Source organism: Mastigoproctus giganteus, chromosome 4 (assembly GCF_048544385.1).
Source record: "Mastigoproctus giganteus isolate SK-2022 chromosome 4, ASM4854438v1, whole genome shotgun sequence".
In the NCBI taxonomy this organism is placed as follows: Eukaryota; Metazoa; Arthropoda; class Arachnida; order Uropygi; family Thelyphonidae; genus Mastigoproctus; species Mastigoproctus giganteus.
The window spans coordinates 63,643,896-63,665,914 of NC_143578.1; the positions used below are offsets into that span (position 1 = coordinate 63,643,896).

General features: G+C 37.9%; 1 protein-coding gene across 1 annotated transcript in view; it reads left to right on the forward strand.

Annotated features, from left to right (window-relative positions):
• The window catches only part of LOC150086789 (protein phosphatase 1H-like), a 178,691-nt gene that overhangs the window by 151,886 nt on the left and 4,786 nt on the right, over positions 1–22,019 (forward strand). Inside the window, exons 9-10 of the mRNA XM_090372757.1 lie at positions 1,091–1,198; positions 11,250–11,413. Of these exons, the coding sequence (XP_090228883.1) occupies positions 1,091–1,198; positions 11,250–11,413 (272 nt within the window). The remainder of the gene's footprint in view (positions 1–1,090; positions 1,199–11,249; positions 11,414–22,019) is intronic.

Consider the following 22,019-nt stretch of genomic DNA (forward strand, 5'->3'; position numbering starts at 1 on the left):
ATTCAAGTCTTGAACACTTTCTTGGAGAAACCACTGCGCAAAAGCCACACGTGCAGGATGATCTTGGGGAAGCAGTAACTGAACCCTTTGGAGATGAAAGGGGTGTAAGGAATCGTCATGCCAGACACGCTGTACACTGCAACGAGACACTCCTAAGGCAGAGGCAACGGCATGTGTGCTGGTAGTAGGATATATTCTGGACGGCATTCAACACACTTTCTTCCATGGCGGGAGTTTGCGTCGAACGTGGTCTGCCCACACTACTCCTGTTACCTCTAATTGGTAATAAAGTGTAAATTTGTGCTTTGTATATTTATAGCCTGTGGATAATATTCATCAATTTACACTTATTAGAATCAAAATTCAATTTGCAAATGTGATCACTATAACCGGCTATAAGTTTTGATACCTTTCGTGTTTGAAGTTTTTATAAAACTAAAAGCACACACACAAAGTTAGGCATGCAAGTTCTGAATCACCCTGTATATGCAGTGCTCAACAATTCACATTAGCTGCTGCTATATATGCAATCCTTGCTATCATAGCCAAGTTACTGTAAATAACACACATGTCAGAATGTCTCATGGATCACAGGTCTTGTGATCATAGGTCTTGTGGTCCACACTGGTGTACACTCAGTGCACAACAGCATGAAATTACTGAAAGAAATGAGTATATTTTAAAGATATGGCAATTTGACTACCAAGAATTCAGTTACCAGGTTGGTTAGTGATACCTATTGGTGATTCATATAATTTATAGATTTCTATTGAAATTTATTTATTCTAAATTTTACAAATTTAGAATAAATAAATAAATTTTTAAAAGTCCAATAGAATATAAAAAGTTAATGGAATTTTGGAAACTTCGTGCTGGCCTAATTGAATAAACACATGGCTCCTATATTTGATGCCATCACCCCCCCCCCCAGTCCATCCATCTGCTGTTGAATCCAAAACATTATAGATTAATTATTATTATAGTGTCATTGTCATCTTCATAAATGAGTCTGAGCAAAATTAACTGCTTTGTATAAAGGCAAATAAACAATATTTTTTGCTTAATGTTTATTCCTAATAATTTTTCTTAGAGTCGAGTTTTGGCAACTATTGGAGTAACCCGAGGATTTGGCGACCATGATTTGAAAGCATTAAATACTGATATTGATATCAAGCCTTTTCTCTCACCACAGCCACAGGTAAGATACTCACATTTCTTAATTATCAGGTTCACTATTTATTGCCTTACTAAGAGGACAATTAAATAATCGAACTGTGAAAAAAATGTTAGACAGAATTCATATTAAGATTACAGTCATATATTGTTGTTAAGTAAATGTTATACATTCATGGCTATTGAAATATGACAACCCACCTAATAACATCTTGGCATGAATGTGTCAAGACTATGAAGTATACTTGAGATGTAATATGTTGTGCTGTCTGCAGAGCATCTCATAATTGCACCAGATGGCCAGTGGTTGATCCACACATACAGCCCCCTTTGAACATCTCACAGATACTCCATGCAGTTGGGATCTGAGGGTTGGCAGCCCAAATGGAGGAGAGTGAAGTCATTTGCATATTCTGCAAACCATGACATGAAAACACTACTTAAGTTATAGTTCTTAGTGAAGCTAGGAGTGTTTATTTGGCCCTAATTCCTGTATTGTACATCACGTTGTCTTGCAGGAAATGGATTTTGGACATCCTAATGTTTTATTCTGAGGTGAGTTTTTGCAATTCTCAGTGCTTGCCAGTAGCATTACACCCTTTTCTGATTCTGTGCATCCACTGTATGTTTTCCTCGACATCACTTGTGATGGTTGTTTGTATTTCCCCCAGTTTGTGAAGCAGCAGCTCTGGAAGAGTCTACCAGACTTTGAAATTATGACATATGCAGTGCTAAGTACAGTTGCTACAAGTTAGTGCAAAATGAATATGAATACTTTCATTGATGGTTCTGTTCATTTTTCTCATTTTGGTCATATTTCTCAAAATATGACTGAATCATGGTTTTCCTGTATTGCTGTCATAAATGGTAGTAAAAAAAAATTATAAAATTTTCCTGGTTCTCATTTCCCAGTTCAGCAGATAATTTCAGCAAGTAAAGATTATATATTACAGTATAACAAGTATAAAAATATATATATATTTTTTTTTTTTTTATGTAGACACCAAACACGAGAGGTATTAGAACCTATAGTACTTAGTACCACGCTTGGGTTGGAGGTTGAGAAGACGAAAGAAGATATTTGTTGACATTGGACTTGAACTTCTGTAAACTGTAATTTTCAGGTAATAGGTATGAAGGAAGGTTGTTCCAGAAAGCGGCAGTTGAATGAATAAACGAGAAAGATGAAAAGTTGGTTCTATGAGTTTGAAGTTGGACAGTAAATGGATGTTGGCTGGTGGCGGCACGTGTTCGGACTATTTTGAAAGGGAGAGAGTGGGAATTATAGAAGCCAATTCAGAAGAACAGTACGTGTATGAGACAGTGAGTGGAGAGACTCTGTTAGAGATGAATCATAAATTAACCTAGCTGCCCTCTTCTGAATGAAATCGAGAAGCCTGAGTGAGGTTTTGGGGGCACCACCACAGATGTGGAACAATATTCCATGGTAGGGCGGATTTGCGATTTGTACAGAGTGAACAGCTGTTTGGAAGAAAAGTAACGCAGAGAGCAAAAGAGAAAACCAAGTTTTTTAGATGCAGAGGAAGCAATATTTGTAATGTGCTTGTGCCAAGAGAGATTAGAAGTCAGGGTAATCCCCAAAAGAGAGATATCATTTTGCCTAGAAATCGAAGTGTCACCAAAGATAAGCATAGGAGTAGAAGAATCCTTTTTGAGAGATATAAGACAAGGCTGAGTTTTAGAAGGATTGAAATCTACTAAGTTGTCTTTGCCCCACTGGAGAATTACCTGAAGATCGGCATTTAAGGAATTGGTAGCAGATTTTCGAGAAATTGAAGAATGATTGAGCAGTGCAAGGTTTCTCAAAATGGAAAGGGGAATACTGCAATAATTAAAGACCAACAATAGCCAAGGAATTAAAAATTTTTACTATAAAAATAAAATATACAGAATATAATGAAATACTGTGATACACTATCGGAAGACTAAAATATTACAATAAATTACGATAAAAATATAGTTAAAAATATACTGAAGCAATAAAATTATCTAAAATAAACTGGATTAAAAGCGATAAAACCTGATGCTTTCGGAGACTGCTGTCTACTTCTTCAACAGTTGAAGAAGGAGACAGCAGTCTCCGAAAGCTTCAGGTTTTATCGCTTTTAATCTAGTTTATTTTAGATAATTGGTATTGCTTCAGTATATTTTTAACATTTGTATCGTAATTTATTGTAATATTTTATTCTTCCGATAGTGTATCACAGTATTTCATTATATTCTGTATATTTTATTTTTATAGTAAAAATTTTTAATTCCTTGGCTGGTCTTTAATTATTGCAATGTGCTGTCATCGGCAAAACTATGGATAGGATTTCCAGTTAATGGAAGAAGGTCATTAATATACAATAGAAAAAGAGTGGGGAAAAGAACTGAACCTTGGGGGACACCAGCATTAGTGGAAAAGTTAGAAGACAGAGAGCCATCTACCATCATCCTCATTGAGCGATCAGAGAAAAAACTGGATAACCAATTGCAAAAAAACAGTTGGCAAACCATAAGATGGAAGCTTGTTTAGAAGTCCTTTATGCCAAACAGGATCGAAAGTCTTTGAGATGTCTAGAGCAACTACTTGTGTTTCACCGAAATTTTCCGTTGAATTAGGCCATAAATGGGTAACATAAGCCAGAATATCACCAGTGGATCGACACTGACGGAATCCATACTGGCGATCGTTGATCAGACGGAAGGTTTCTAGGTAGTTTAAGAGTTGGCAGTTAATTGATTTTTCCATTACTTTAGAAAGAGTAGAAGTAATTGCAATGGGACGATAATTGGATGGGAGGGATTTGTCATCCTTTTTAGGAACTGGCTGGATATGAGCAAATTTCCGAGCAGAAGGAAAAACACCTTTGGAATAAGAAAATGAAAAAGGGCAGCAAAGAACAGGAGTAAGTTCAGGAGCACAGGTTTTGAGAACAAGTGGAGAAATACCATCGGGACCTGGAGCTTTCTTAGCATCAAGATTCGTCAAAATCCTTCTGACATCCTTTTGATGGAAGACCACAGGAGGCTTTGAATGCAGTGTTGTTAGGAATGGTGGGAGGTGTTTTACCAAGATCATTTATACATGAGTTGGAAGGGAAATGGGATGCTAGCAGGTCAGCTTTATCCTTGGATGAAGTGACAACAGAACCATCTGGTTTGGACAGAGGTGGGAGCAGAGATGAGCAAATGTTGCGGCCAATAGCTTTGGCAAGAGACCAGAATGCTCGGCTGCCACTAGGGCAAGAAGCAAGTTTTCTACTCTTAGCCTGTTCAAACTCTAGTCTGGACTGATTAATAACTTATTTACAATTGTTGTGAGCTTTGGTGTAGGCAGAAAATGAAACTGAAGAATTAGAAACAAGCCAATTACGATATGTAACGTTCTTCTCTTGAACAGCCTTAGCACATTTATTGGAAAACCAAGGTTTAGATAAAGGATGAGATTTTAAAGTGGAGTGTAGGATAAAGGATTCCATTTCTGCAAGAATAATTTCATTGACACGATCTGAGCAAATGTTGACATCAGAAGTTTTGAAACAGTAATCAGACCAAGGAAAAGAAAAAAAGAAATCTCGCAGGTCATCCCGTTTTGCATTCTTGTAATGCCAAACAATACCAGGTTGGGAATAGCCATGAGATAAAGGTTCCATTGGAGAAGAGACAATCACCAAGTTGTGATCTGAGGTGCCTAAAGGACTTCTCACTTCGACCATGTACTTAGAAGGGTTGTTTGCGAGAAAAAGATCAAGCGTGTTGGCTGTATGGTTAGGATTGTCCGGTATTCTTGTAGGTAAATGAACAATCTGTGCAAGGTCATTAGTAATTGCAAAAGCCTCAGCATCTCGACCAGCTGAGTCAGTGTGACTCGAAAACAGAAGCCAGCTGGAGTTGTGAACATTAAAATCACCAAGGAAAATTACCTCACTGTTAGGAAAGTTGGACTGGAGAAAGTCAAGTTACAAAGAGAGGAAGTCAAAGAGCTGCAAGTGATTAGTGGAGTTGGGAGAATGGTAGAGACAACAGATGAATTTGACACAGTGAGGTAGAGAGATTTTAAGCCAGAGAAGATCAAAAAGGGGAGATTCCAAATTACCAAGTCTTTGACAGGGAATATCAGAACAGACATATGCACAAGTACCACCTTTGAGGCAAAAGGAATCATACAGCAAATAATTTGGGCAACTGAGATATGTTATACAGTATCAAAATTAACAGGAATGGGAACATTGACAGTGAAACCAATCTCTAATAATACATGAAATAATTTCATACACCATAGTTTGTTATAATTTATTTCATATATAATGCTATAATTCTGGAGAGGTCACCTTTGTAGAATGCCTCTAATTTCCCTTGAAACCATGACTTATTCTTAGAACTCAGTATCATCAATAAATGCTTGACATAGAAAAAGTACTTTAGGAATAGACAGGGGAAGAAACTTGAAGCGATGATGGTAGAATATGGCAGATGCAACATTTCAACACCCTGTTGGCTTTCCAACTGTGGGACTCAACCTGTGGTCAGCATTCTTCTCGATATTTTCTTGACAGCTGCTCACAAACAAGACAGAAGGGTGGCATTACACGTTTCAGTGATGGTAATGCCCATTATGAAAAATTTTAAATTGGTAAAGACCACATTAGTCCCAAACACCAACAGTGTCACCTTTTCAGCATTTTCTGCTGCACCCTTGCTAGCTTTTTGAGATTATGACCAAGAATGTATTCATTGGTTTGTGGTAAAAATGGTGAATCCAGGTCTCATTGGTAGTCACCACTCAGGAAAATAAGTCATTCTGGCATTGTTCACTATCATTAGTGCTCTGCCAAGTATAGGTCCAGGCATAAACTTAACAGCCACTTCTCCATATCTCACTTTCTGTCTGATCCTCTTCTCCTTGACTTTCCACCCGTGACATCCTCCATTGTCCATTCACCTCCAAACACGTCCAATCCAATTTCTTTTCTGCCTTCTGATTATTTCAGTTTAAGTATCTCTTCTCGACCATCTTTCTCAAAACCTCATTTTTCACTTTATTGACCTATCTTATATTTTTTATCCTCCTCCAGTAAAAAACTTTCCAATCTTTTAATATCTTCCAAGTGTCCGTGTCTCTGCTCCATAAAGTACCACGCTTCATACCAGACATCTTACCAGTCTGTTGTTTAAAACCAATTCCTAATCTCCACATAACATTTTTCTTTTCTTCTAAAAAGTTTTTTTTTTCACGCTTTGCTATTCTTATCTTTATTTCTCTGCTACTTTCTGTTAGTCTTCCCAAATACATGTACTCACTCACCTGTTCTATTTTCTTTTTTCTAGTGTCAATATTTAATTTGTACCCTATCATCCCACTCATAATCATCACTCTTTCAATATTTATTCTTATTGAAAACATATGACAGACTTTCCTTTAGTCTATTAACCAATTTCTCTAATCCTTTCTCAGAATCTGCAACCAGTACCATACCATTTGCGAATCTAACACTCTTAATAACTTTTCCCCTCATCTCCACCCCTTACAATTCTCCTTCATCCATATTTTTTCTTCCATTTGCCTCTTGAACCATTTCTTCTATATATTTATCTAGTTCTCCCTTGAATAAATTCAAGGAAGAGTTAGACAAATTCTTGGAGCATATGGATGGGTGAAGTGAGTTTTTTTTTAACTGATGCTATATAAGCTTGATTTCTTGCATCATTTGCCATTACTACTATTGCTGCTATATATATTAAATAAAGTCATGGTTGGACAACACCCCTGTCTTACATTCCTTCCTACTGTTACACTTTCAGTATTCAGTAGTTTAACTCAATCTGCTTATCAAAAGCCTTCTTCAAATCTTTAAAACACACATACATATTTGTTTACTTTGGATGTCTTTCCATCAACATTCTCAGCACACCTAGTACATCCTTTGTCCCATACCACCTCCTCACATGAAATCAAACCAAACTGTCCTCCAAAATTTATCCCCATCCTTCTTATCATCCTATTCAATGTTCTAGTCATTTGCATGTGGTCAAAAGTTGTTATGCACAAGGTTGCATTTGCACCTTCTGAAATGTGACATTAGTTAAGGGATCCATCAGCCCAAAACCTTGTGTGAAAATATTTTTTTCAGAATGTTTTCCACATACACAATATCCAGAGATGCTACATGGGTTAATATTAAAAGTTTTACATGTCAGCCTTACAGCCACCCTAGAATTCCTGTACCATGAGGCTGATCTGTCTCTAGTTGAAATGCTTTTGCTACTCTGTTGTTGTTTTTATTTGATTTTTAGGAGCATTAGCAACTGAGGCCATATTGCTCCGTGGATAAGCGGCAGTCATTCTCTGACCTTTCCGCATCCTCCATATTTGGTGGTCACGGGCTTGAACCCCAGTCTAATCAAGAAGCGTGTGCTACGCACTACTGCTCCTGCCCACCTGGCTACGGAGGTGCCTTTGCTACTCTGAGATAGCAGTGTAAAATTGGATATCCTCCTTGTGTACTGCATTAATTTCCTTGTTGGTTTTTAGTTAGTTTTTTTTTTCCCCCATTGGTCTGTTTCTATTGAGCTATCTGACAAAAAAAGGTTGTAATTACAGCAGATACGAATATTTCCTGAACAGTTTTTGTGCTGAAATATTCAGATAATCCTATCCACTTTGCTGATATTTTTGATCCTTTTCTCATCAAGTTTCCACACAGCTCTTACTGTGGCAAAACAAAATAATTGTATGGAATTCTGCTCCTGGATTATGATATATTCCTTTTTGAGCAGTTTGGTTACAATCCCTTGTCTAGACTGTGTCAATGTTATTTTATGTACCTCAGATGAAGGTTGTATTGGTTATACCCTTTATGATTTTTATGTTTTATGAAGAAGACTTATTTGACACAACTAGCTCACATGAAAACAGTGCAAAATAGGCATCTCGCTATCCATGACTTGGCAGAATAACTGAGACTCTTCTGTGGAATCTGCCAATGCATTTTGATGACAAACTGAACATACATGGTGAAATTTGTCACACATTCCAGTTTCCAGCCAAGAACATAACCCTGGGCCTCATAAATTATACTCTTCAGATCTAGCTCCTTTCGGTTCATTTCTGTTTTCTGTATTAAGATTTAAACTCCAAGGGAGGAGATCCTGCAAAAATCAAGAGTGACTATAAGTGATGATAAAACAGAATTTACTGAGGAACTTCTAGCAATGGCAAGCAATGACAAAATACTAGTAGAACAAAGTATATTACTTTGCAAGAGAGATGAAACTTCTCAAAAGAAACCACTAGATGGCAGTGATCACAGTGTACTGATATGGGATTTATTAAAGAGAAGGGTTTTTGGTTTTGTATAGGTGACTACAGTGTTCACAGACAGTTTGTAAATTATATACAGGTGACCCCCACTTAATTCTGATAATTCATTCCGGAAAAACAGCGCTAAGCGAGTGCCACATTCCCATAAGGTAACATATGTATTTGTGAGTTGCAGTCAGTGCCATAGGATATTTCCTAATCAATAATAAATGGTAGTGAAAAGATGCAGAAATGTCAGTCAAAATATTTAATATTCAAATATCTGTACATATAAAATATTCTGCATTACATACATATATAATTATGTGGTAACTACTTACATATCAAAATTAAACTTAAAATTACAATTAAAATCATGAAAAATGTGTCGATTTTGGGTTGTACTTTGGCCCTCTTCCTGGTAAACTAAAAGGGGTTTTAATTTTAAATCCCCGCAGTGTTACCACCCAACAATAAAGTCAACCGATCCTTCACCACTTTGAAACCTGGCATGTTTTTTCTTCTTTCAATACGAAACTTCTTTTAGGCATTCATTTCCAAAAAAGTCCTGCTTCATCTATGTAAAAAACTTGTTGAGAAGTGTAACACATAATACCCTCTTCAATGATTTTAACAAGTTCTTTTTTGAAAATTTCAGCTCCTTGATCTGCACTTGTGGCTTCTCCCTGGATTTTAAATCTATTCAACCAGCCCTTATTAGTTTTAAATGGTTCCACATTTTTTTTTTATGTACCTCCGATCATCATATAGGATAATCTCTCTCTATTTTTTTTTAATATTTAACTTAACTGAATCCTGCATTGAATATTATCTTCAATAAAATTAGTTAGAGTCTCTCCATTTCAATCCTAATAGCCGGCCTAGCCCTAGTTGCTTGCAGTGGAACAGCTGTCTTTCCCACTGCTAAAATTAATTCTTTATTTTTTATAATTGTTCTTACAGTTAAACTTGCCATTCCTAAATTATGCAGACATCTGCTTGTTGTTGACTGGAATCGATTCACTTCAAATTTGGTCTTTTTCTTACATTTATAGTCTTCGTACTGCGTCCAGATGTTGTTGTTGCTTTTTCATTCTTATCTGCCATTATTAACTCTTCGAAAATGTAACTGCGTTGGTTGCATTAATTATGATACAATGTTTGAGTAAACTGTCCGGTATGCACAATGTCTAATACTGTACTGAGTCCGGCAACCCAAAGGTCGCGGGTTCGATTCCCGCCTCGGGCTTGGATAAAAGTACTGCAAAAACCTTGGGAGGTGCAATATGGCCACAGAAGCCGATGCGCCAACAATTACCAAATCAAAAAAAAAAAAAAAAAAAAACTGTACTGAGTGATGACTAGACTTCGGATAAATGCATATAACACATATTATAAGCAATATACTTGATCATTTTTTAAAATGTTGATCTCAGAACTGCGTGACAAGTCACAGTACTGCAATTAAATTAGCGTGCGAGAAAATTTCACTCAGCGTGGGAAACGTTTTAATGCTGTTTTGCTATTCATTTTCAAGCTATTGACTCCATCAAATGAAACGATTTCATTAAATATTCCAAAAATGCAATCTGTAAAAGAGCATTATAGTGATTTGTGACAGCGTTATAGTCAGATACGGGTTATAACAAAAGAACAGCATTATAGCGAATCAGCATAAAGTGAACCGCGTTATAACGAGGGCCTGCTGTACAGTGGGGCCAGCTGATGATGTTACCAACAGCAAATTCTAAATGGGAAGCATTCAAGGAAGTAATCTTGGAAGCTACTACAGACACTGCATGGATTTGTTAGGGGGAAATCATGACTGACCAATTTGATCGAATACTACAATGTGGCCACAAAGGAACTGGATGCAAAAAATAATTTTGATATCATATACTTGGACTACAGGAAATCTTTTGATGCTGTTGCACATAAAAGACTGCTGTACAAATGGGAGCAGTATGGCATTAAGGGCAAGATGCTACAATGCATAAAAGGATGGTTGAGTGGGAGCAGACAGAGAGCGGTAATCAGTGGACACTGTTATTAGTGGAGTACCCCAGGGTTTGGTGTTGGGTCCATTGTTGTTTTCTATATTTATCAGTGTTATTGATGAAGGTAAAACAGGCTTAATGTCCAAGTTTGCAGATGATACAAAGGTTGGCAGAGTTGTTAATGACGTAACAACAGTATGCTGCTGCAATATGATCTGGAAAAGTTGGGCAGATGGGCTAGGAGGTGGCAACTGAAGTTTAACATTGACAAATCCAAAGTACTGTATACAGGTATCAGTAACACCAGAGTAGTGTACCAACTGTGCAGTACTACACTCAGGGTAGTGAAGAATAAAAAAGACCTGGGGTAATTGCTGATGGGATTCTTCCTCTTGCTCAGATTACACACTTGAGGAGGCATAAATTCAAATTGAGGAAAGACAGTTACAGAATTAATGTGCAGAAATTTCCCTTTAGCCAGCGAGTGGGTGATTGCTGAAAAAAATTGCCATCTGTCATTGTAGAAGTTAATAGCTTAAATAAATTCAAGGTAGAACTGATAAACTTTTGGAGCGAAGGGATCGGTGAATGGGAATTTATTTATTTTTTTATTTTGTTGGCTGATACTGTTTTTAACCTTGCTTTTTTGCATCATGTGCCACTACTATTGTTATCTTTTTTTAATTACATTTTCACTTTCAGGTAGCACCACATGCATATCAGTGTGTTTTGTAAAATGATGAAGATTTTTAATTTTTTACTTTTCCTTTCAGGTGTGTGTGTTTGACTTAACTGCTGAAGAATTAACTGATAGTGATGTCCTTGTAATGGGAACTGATGGACTTTGGGATGTTACACCTAATGAGAAAGTAGGAGAGGTTGTTCAGAAGTCTCTTGATCACTTTCCAGCAAATGATGTTCAACGGTATAAATACAGGTAACTTATCACAGGATTAGTTTTTGTTTGATAGTATTGCTAGAGACATAAGTAAAATGGCCTATGCACTCTGGATTCATTATTTTATTAACTATTTTGCAGCCTTTATCCCATACTATCCAAACCTTTCACAGCGGGTTTCTGGGGTCTTAAAATCTCATGGGATAAGGTCCGTACAACTCCCAGGCAGGAAGTTGCAGTCCCTCATCTTCAAAGTGAAAACACCCATTCCCACCTTATTACAGAGTGGGCTGATCTACCGCATTTCTTGCTGTGACTGCACCAGCTGCTATGTCGGGGAAACTGGCAGAAGACTCGACAAACATATTTCAGAACACGAAAGAGCCATTCACTTAGTGGACATCGAACACTCGGCCATTGCTAAGCACTTCTGGTCAACCCAACACGACATTAACCATGCTGCGATGTCATGGTTGTCGATCGGTCCCACCATTACCGACACTGCACCTGGTTGGAATCGCTGCACATCACGTGCTCTAATACTTCTGTCATCAGAAACAGAGGATGTTGTGTTCATCCTATTATCAAAGCAACCATTCTCATGACTGACAAATGTTGGCAACGTTCCCATACGTCACAACCACAGGCTTTAACTTCCAACGATTAGTTGTTGCATCACACAGTTCACTGCGCATGACTGCCATCACACGCTCTTAAGTTCTACGTTCCTAAAACTTTCAGTCCAACAGTTAACTGATGAAGGGCTACATAAAGCCCAAAAGCTTTTTGTATTACTGGTTACTGTATGTATTTGTTTTACTGTTTATTGTATGTATTCAGCATTAAACCAGCTACAACCCATCATTTTATTTTACTTTCTGTTCCACTCTATGCTGCAAAATAGTTAATAAAATAATAAAATTGCTAGAGAATTTTTTTTTTTAATTATAAAAAAATTCAAAATAACTTTATAATGCCAAACATTTATGTTTTACCCATACTTGGTGCAGCATTTTAAACTAGTACTTTCTATTTTGCAAGTTCGTTTGGACAACTTGACGTAATTTTATAAAAAAAAACATTACTTAACAGTATAAACAATGCAATTTTAGTTCTTGAAAATTAAGTTGAGCAAATTTACACACTTGTTAGTTACACAGCTGTCATCTATGCTGAAAATTTTTTTGGATTCATAGGACCATATTTTTTTGAGAAGGAAGCTCAAACAGGAAAGCCCTCCCATTGGAGAAATGCAATTTCAACTTTGCTGTAGAAAAAGTTGATTAGGAGCCACCTTAATTAGTCTCTCCTATTATTTGGTATGGAATCTCTTCAACTAGTCCAATCGTGATATGATTACAGTGCTATCTTCAGACAACTGATTGCTTACATTTTGGCTTTTCAGTCACCAAGACACATTCATTTGCTAAGTGAGATGCATTTATGGGATGGGCTAGTAGCAAAATCTGTTATTCTGTTACTAGCATTAAATTATGGGTGGGAGAAAGTTTTTTTTTTTTTTTTTTTTCAATTGAAACACCAAACATGAAAGTTATCTAATTTTATAAATTTATAGGACTTAGTACCATGCATGGATTGAAGGAGATGGTGGGGAGTGTGCCAGACAATTTTGCTCTAGAGACTAGCATTAGCAGAGGCATACAATGCAAGAAAGCAAGCTTATACAGCATCAGCCAAAAAAAAAAAAAAAAAAAAAAACCCTCCCATTTCACTCAGCTATTCACTCCAAATGCTTATCCAGCTCAGCCTTAAATTTATTTAAACTATCAACTTCCACAACAAGAGAGGGAAGTCTATTCCAGCAATCAACTACCTGCTGGCTAAAGGCAAATTTCCGCACATCTATTCTACAACTGACTTTCCTCAGTTTGAATCTATGCCCCCTCAGGTTCTTAACCTGTTCAAGGCCTTATACACCTCAACCAGATCACCTCGCATGGGCCTAATCTCCAGGCACTGCAATTTACAGAACATAAGCCTATCTTGGAACGAGCACCACTTCATTCCCCTTTGTACTCATTCTAGCAACTCTACATCCTTCCTAAAATGAGACCTCCAGACCTGTAATTCAAGGTGTGGCCTTACCATTGCCTTGTACAATGGGATAATCACCTCCTTGTCCCTGCTAGCAAAATTCCTATATATCATTGACAAGACTCCGTGGCCTGCTCAGCAAACTTCATATCTGACTGCACAATTACCTGGGGGTAATTGTGCAGGTCTTTTTCACTCTACACTTCCCTGAGTGTAGTACAACACAGTTGGTACATTTCTCTTAGGTTACTGCTACCATATGCAGTACTTTGCATATGTCAATGTTAAACTTCAGTTGCCACTTCTCAGCCCATTTGCCCCAACTTATCTAGATCTATTTGCAGTAGCATACTATCTTTACTGTCATTGACAACCCTGCCAACCTTTGTATCATCTGCAAACTTGGACATTAAGCCTAATATACCCTCATCAATATCATTGATGAATACACAAAACAACAATGGGCCCAGCACCGAACCCTGGTGAACTCTACTAATAACATTAGTCCACAAAGAGCAGTGTTCATTGATTACCACTCTCTGTCATCTCCCACTCAACCATCCCTTTATCCATTGTAGCAACTTGCCCTTAATGCCATATTGCTCTAATTTGTACAGCCTTCCATGTGCAACAGTATCAAAAAAAGCTTTCCTAATTAATTTTTTGCATCCAATTCCTTTGTGACCACATCATAGTATCCAATCAAATTGGTCAGACAAGACCTCCCTTTAACAAATCCATGCTGTGTGTCTTAATTATTACTTCAGTCTTGTCTAGATGATACTGCAATGCTTCTTTAACGTGTGACTCTATTATTTTCCCCGAAACACAAGTTAAACTAACAGGTCTATAGTTACTTGTGTCACCTTTTTAACCCCCTTTGTGAATTGGGGATACATTTGTACACCTCCAGTCCATGGGGGTCCAAGGAAGCTCTCATAATTATGGCTAAGGGTTTGCTTACTTCCTTTGCTGCCTCCTTTAATACAACTGGATAGATCCCATCCACCCCAGGTTCCTTCCTTATATTTAACCTCAACAATTTATCCTCCACGTTGCTGTCAGTTATTACAAAATCACTTAGCTTCCTGTTGGAGTTTGATAAACTTATGGCATTCCCCTCCTTGAATAACTCCTCGTGTGAATGTAGATGCAAAATACTCATTCAATTTATCTTCTACTTGAGCATGATCATCAATGGTCAACCCATCTATATTAAGTGGACCAATCTGATTCATCCCTTTCTTTTTGGAGGTTACGTAAGTAAAGAACTCTGCTGTTTTTCTTTGCATCGTTTGCAAAAATTTCTCATAATCTGCCTTCACCTGCCTAACCTCCTTTGTGACTTGATTACAGACTAGCTTATATCTGCCATAGGCTTTTGTGTCGCCTGATAATTTATATGCATCCCATGCATTTTTCTTCTCTGCAGTGAGCCTCACTTCAACTGTCTTGTTTTCACTTCCAGCCGAATGTAGCAGTTATACTGCTGAGCTTCATGCCATTAAGATTGCTCTGAAAAATATCTTACTGCTGTCAATAAATAAAAGTATAATATATACCGATTCACAAAGTGCTATTTTAGCTTTGAAAGGCACTTCCTCACCTAACAGTCCTTTATTAAAACTCATAAGACATAAGCTGATGCAGCTTCATGAGCATCAACAAACTGTTATCTTTTCTTGGATCCCTGGCCACAGTGGTATTCCAGGAAATGAACGTGCAGATAATGCTGCAAAGCATCCTTCCAATATAGCTTCAACAAATGATCTAGTCCCATATCCTGATTATAGACACAAAATACTGAGAACATGCATGGAACAATGGACACTTCTGTGAAAAATGCAAACAAATAAGCTATTTCAAATAAAACCCGACCCACAATTATGGACTTCTATCCTTCGTAAAAATAGAAAAGAAGAAGTAATCTTAGCCAGAATCTGAATAGGTCACACTCACCTCACCCATCTATATATACTTACAGGGAATGATCCTCCTCAGTGTGTGCACTGCTCACAACCACTTACAGTAAAACATATACTCCTGGAATGTAGCTTGTTTAACAACATCCGACGAATTGCTTTTAGTTTCATCTCAGATCTGCAACAACCTCTGTCTCTCGATAGCATCATAGGTAAAGAAGCAAATCTCTCTGAATTCTTTCTCTATTTAAAAAAATTCAAAAGTATGACCGTTTCTAACTGCTGTACAAGCAGTTCCTGTATGTAAATTCCATTGATTTGGGAGGTGCAATATGGCCTAAGTTGCCCTTGCACCAGAAAACACCACCACTACCACCACCACCACCACCACAACAACAGCGAGCCTCATTAATTCATCTGACATCCATTTAGGCCTAAACCTTGAACAGCATTCCTTAGTTAGTATGAAAAGGCTAGTAGCTTTTAAGATTAAATCCCTGAATGCTTCCTATTTAGAATTTGCCGTTGGTAACATCATCAGTTGATCCCACTGTATAGAATTTAAAAACTGTTCAAGACCACTGTAGTTACCTATGCAAAAGCAACAGCCCTTCCCTTTACCCTTGATGGTAGTTATATGTTTAAATAACTCCCACATCATTACATTGTGATCACTGTCGCCCATTGGTTCCTTTATCTGCAAATTCTTAATGCATGAAAATAATCACTGCTGATAATCAGATCAAGAGTATTACTCCCTCTGGTTGCCTCTCGAACATGTTGCTGTAGAAATAGTCATCCAGTAAATCCAGAAAAGTTGCTAGTGTGTGAGTGACCAACCCACATGTTCCAGTCAATATCTGGAAAGTTAAAATCCTCATTATAAGACATTCTGATTTACTGGCCCACTCTGTTTCTCTGCACAATTGCTCATTGTACTCATCAGATTCATTAGGCCTATAACACATACCTACTCTCATTTTCCCTGTACGTCCTGTAATGGATGTATTCCACTTGAGAGTGATTTCTATAGCTTTGAGTTATTAAAAATAACAGTAGTGCATATCATCACAGTTAAATTAACACATCTTAGATGAAACAGTGATCCTTGGTTGCATTCAAAAACCAAGCTGTAAGTCTTCCCAGTGAAAATGTCCATCTCCATATCTAAAAAAGGCAAGGTAGGTCAGATCAATCATCAAGATCACGTTGATTATTTTCTTCAACAATGAGGGAATTGTTCATCAAGATTTCTTTCTGCTGGGTCGAACTGTAAATAACCAGTGCTACTAAGGTGTTTGATAGAGGATGTAAGGAGAAAACCCCCAAACAAATGTTGCCCTTGGGATTAGCTTTTGCATCATAACAGTTAGTTGACCTACGTAGCATAGATAAGGTGTCAATGGTTCAGTAGGTAGTAAAATTCAGAGCATGATGGGTAAAAGCAAGGATTTATCGGACTTTGATAAAGGACAGATTGTGGGTGCTTGATGAGCTAGTGCCTCAATTTCCCAAACAGCTGAAATGGTGGGGTTTTCGAGAGCCGCCGTAGGCAACATGTACCAGGACTGGTGTCAAAATGGTCGAACAATGACCCGACGGCAAAACTGCAAAGGTCAGCGAAAGGCTGATATTAGAGATGAGCTCCAGGTCCGACAACTCGTACAGGCGAATAGGCGCAGCACTGTTGAAGAGTTGACTATCCATGGGCCAACCTGGAACAATATCTGGCATGACCATGTGTCGCACGCTCGCATGTACGGGCTATACCAGCAGACGATAGAAGACTGGAAGAAGGTGTGCTGGTCGGATGAGTCACGTTATTTACTCCACGCCATGGATGGTCGTGTATGGATGTTGTTGATAGCCATCAACAACATGAGGCTCTTGATCCATCATGCATGGTATCAAAAATGAAGTGCAGGCCGGTGGATGCAGTTGTATGGTGTGGGGCGTGTTTCACTGGCAGGACCTTGGAGCCCTGGTGCATGTGGAACAATGTATCACTAGTCTCCGCTATTGTCAACTGCTTGCTGACTGTGTACACCCTGCTATGTTACACTTTTTCCAAATGGCGATGGCGTCTTCCAAGATGACAGTGCTCCGAGCTATCAGGCACTTGTTGTGCAGGAATGGTTTGAGGAACACAGTTCTGGCTTTCTGCATATCGATTGGCCTCTGAACTCCACCGATATCAATCCCATAGAGCACTTGATACACCAATCACCTCCATACCTGCATTGCTGACCACATTACACACAGATTGGTTGGCCATAGCTCCCAAACACTTCCGACATCTTGTTAAATCAATGCTACATCAGATAGCTGCTGTACTGACGGCAAAAGGAGGACCTACGAAGTACAGTGAAACTTCTCCTAACGGACACCTCTCGTTAACGGACATCTCTCTACAACGGACATTTTCAAATTCCCCAACTCACCTCCATTGGTTTTAACGTGTTTTCAGCTTCTGTCTAGCGGACATTCTCTGTAACGGATGCGGACAGGCAATCTGCACTGTTTCGTTTAGATTAGCACTTAATTTGATCTCCCCATAACGGACTGCGGGAGAGCTCACGGCCCTTTTTCTAGGAACTTTTCTTCCACATATTGCCTCAATCTATTTTCTATTTCCGATTCTCTGAATTTTATCAAGGTTTACGTCGCGGTTGTAAACCCTTTTTCAAGAATTTTTAAGGCACGTGTAAAACTTCTGATGAATTCGGTGTGTGCAGGGGGCGAGGTGAATTTGGTCGGCCTTTCGTCTTTTGAGTTTCAGTTTTCAGTTTTGTTCGGTGTCGTGTGAAGTGCACAATGTCTTCTCGTAAACATTTAACTTTAAAAGATAAAGTCGAACTCATTAATGCGTATGATCGGCAAAAAAATAGTGTTCGCAATCTCGCTGCAAAATTCAAAATCGGGAAGACGCAGGTAAGCGACATCCTAAAGAAAAAAAATGAACTACTCAAACAATTTTGGCAACACGGAAATGATCAGGTTCAAAAATCATTCCCGAAAACTGTTGGACTTCAAATTGACAATGTTACGTATGAGTGGTTTTGTCACGCACGTGCTAAAAAAATTCCCATTAATGGGCCTATTATTAGGGAAAAGGCTTTGGAGGTTACGAAATCTATGAGTTCAAAGCTTCTGTGGGATGGCTAGACAAGTTCAAAACTCGGCATAAAATTTCTTGGAAAACCGTAAGTGGTGAAGGTGGATCTATTGATACTGGGGTTGTAACAGAGTGGACCGTCAAATTGGAAGAGTTATGTCGTGATTTTGAAGCTAAGGATATTTACAACTGTGACGAAACAGGGTTGTTTTTTAAAGCTCTTCCTGAAAAAACAATGAGTCTAAAAAACGAAAAGGGCGGAAAAATTTCTAAGGAACGCTTGACTGTACTATTGTGTACAAATATGCTGGGAGACTTTGAACAACCTCTTGTTATAGGAAAACCACAAAATCCTCGTTGTTTCAAGGGCATAAAGTTGAATCTTTTGAATGTTGACTGGAAGTCTAATAAAAAAGCGTGGATGACACGAGATATCATGAGCGAATGGATAAGTCACTTTAACCAAAACATGATTCGTCAAAACAGAAAAATTATTCTTTTCATGGATAATGCTGCATCTCACCCGCACATTGAATTGTCCAACATTCAAATCGTTTTTCTGCCACCAAACACATCTGCAGAGTGTCAGCCCTTGGATCAAGGGATAACAAAAAATTTTAAACTTCACTACAGAAAACGTGTTTTAAGACATCTCATTGCAAACATGAACGATGTAACATGTGCGAGTGACCTTGCAAAGAAAATCAGCATCCTAGATGCGATTCAATGGATTTCCTCTTCAGTAAACGCAATTAGAAAACAAACTGTCGTGAACTGTTTTGTAAAGTTTGGCTTCTCAAACGCAAAAATTGAAGTTGTGAACAGCAATGTGGAGCACCAAGAAGAACAAGAACTTCAACATCTATTGATAATGTACGATATTTCCGCTACAAGTGACCCTGGCTACAAAGATATAGACTCAAACCTCACTACACAAGATGGTGCTCTAGATATCAACGACATCATCATCGATATTTTTCAAGAAGTTCCTCGTGAGGATGAAGAAATGGAAGGAGGTCATTCTGTCGAAGAACATATTAACGACGAACCACCGATGAAAATAGAAGAAGCGCTGATACAAATCAATCGTTTAAAAATGTTTTTCACCGCTGAAGAAGATACTGAAGGACTTTCGATGGTTTCTTCACTCCAAACAAATGTTGAAAACAAAATTATCAGCCGGAAGAAGGTGGAGAAGAAAATAAGTGATTACTGTATGTATTTTTCTTAAGATAAAGTCATAATATGCATAGCACAATTGTATGTATATTATTTACAAAAATATTGTGCAAAATCTGTATATAATTTAATTTAATTTTAAATTAAACGTTTAACGATTTTTCTTTATCTCTTGTGTATGTAATTGTTTATTTTTTACAAAAATATTGTTCAAAATCTGTATATATTTTAATTTAATTTTACATTAAACGTTTAACGATTTTTCGTTCTTTCTTTTTTTTTTCTCCCTCAGACTTCTTGTTAGCAGACACTTCTCTCTAACGGACAGATTTTCATTCCCCATGGCTGTCCGTTAAAGGGAAGTTTCACTGTATTAGGTAGGTGGTCATAATTCAGTGATCACTCAGTGTATATGCATGATACAAATCTGATACCACTTCCAAGCGATAGAGGATATCATCAAGTGTTTATTCACCAATCAGAAAATGTGCATGCTGCAGTAGATGGTTGCATAATTTCAAAATTGTAATTGTGGAGAAATTTACCAACAAAATTCCATCCTTTCCATCCTCTTGTTATTTCATAGATTAGCAGCTTCTTTACAAGCTGCTGCTTATGTGGTTTTATTTCAGATAACGATATACCATGTTACATACTGTTTGCTGTGACATGTTAAGTTCACAATTGGCATGTCACATTGCCTTGTGCTTTGTGTAAAACTTCCTTGAGCTAGCTCAACTGTGTTCTGACTTTTGTTCAACCATTGCCTCTGTCAAGCTGATAGTACAAATAGGCATCCTTTATGAATTTTTCATACCATTGCATAACTGTAAGTCGACTTGGTTGCTTCTTTTTAAACAGTGTTCAAAATTTGCACAAAACAGTGGTGCAGACTTTAAATCGTTGTACCAAAGCACCCATTCCGTCTCTTCTTAGAGTTGGCAAATTCTGCTATGATTACAGTTCTGCGACTATGCTTCCATCTACTGCAGAGAACAGTTTTTCAGTTTTTTTAAAAAAAACACAGAAGATATCCTCTATCACCTGCAAGTGGTTTTAGATATGGATTCAGGTACAGTCAGTCCTCGTATAACACGATAGTTGTGTTCCTAGAAACCCTCGTGCAATGCAAAATTGTGAAATATAAACAACAGGCCCTATGGAAAATATAGGGTTAGGGGCCGACCACCCAAGATTGGACACACATTTTTAACCAAAACATTACCAAACACAATAAATAATCGTAATAAAACACTTACAGTTGAAAAATGTAAAATTTAATAATTTAATCATTTAAATTTAGATTCTTACCTTAAAAGTAAATGAAGACAGCTTGAGGGAAAGGGGTGGAAGCAGCGTAATTATGGGGAAAGTGGCAGCAGGTTGTCATCATTATCGGAACTGGGAGGTGGAGGAGATGCCGATGAGGACTTTGGACGAAATGTGGTCATGCCAGAACTAGAGGGCTGCGGCTCATTTTCTGTCTCTTTCTTGGGTGTTTTCATAAAAAAGACATCTAGTTTCTGTTGTTTCACAATCTTCCTCCTTTCACAAAGCAGCTGCTTATATGGCTCCAAAGCAGATCGAATTGTATGAAGTGCTCTTCTGCTTCTTTCTGCATTATAATCGTTATCTTCTAGCCATTGCATACTTTTCTGAAATGAATTTAAAACTGAAGATAACTCTGAAGTAGAAAGCGGTTTTATGGTGGCGTTCAGGCATTCAACTTCGTCGTCTTTCTCATCTTCCACCTGCCCTCCAGCAACAAGTTGTTGCAGTTCTTCAGTTGAAAGTTCTTCTTCATGAGACTGAAGCAACTCTTCTAAATCATCTTCCTCCAATTCCTCAAAGCCAACCTGCTTTGCGAGGGCAACACAATGTGCTTTTGATTTAGGAAGCTCATTTACAGGATCAAAGCCTTTAAAATCACGAATAAAATCTGGTAAAAGAGGCCGCCAAACACCATGTAAGCATTCTTTTGTCACTTCGTTCCAGGCCTCCACAATTATGTAAATTGTATTCTTAATGTTGAATCGCTTCCAGAAGTCTTTAACTGTTGGTGCATTTTTGCCCTCTGTTTCTGCTATCAGCATCTTAAATGTCCGTCTTGTGTAATAGTGCTTAAAAACAGCAATTACTCCTTGGTCAAGTGGCTGGATAAGAGATGTTGTGTTAGGCGGTAAAAACAAGATTTTGATGTTTGGTGACATTTCAGCAAGGGTTGGAGGGTGACTTGGTGCATTGTCCAAAATAATTGAAATCTTAAAATCCAAATTTTTCTTTTTGCAGTAGCTTCGAAATACATCCTCAAACACATGTAGTAGAAGTTCAGTGAAGATCTGCCCTGTCATCCACCCTCTTCTGCTGTTCCTAA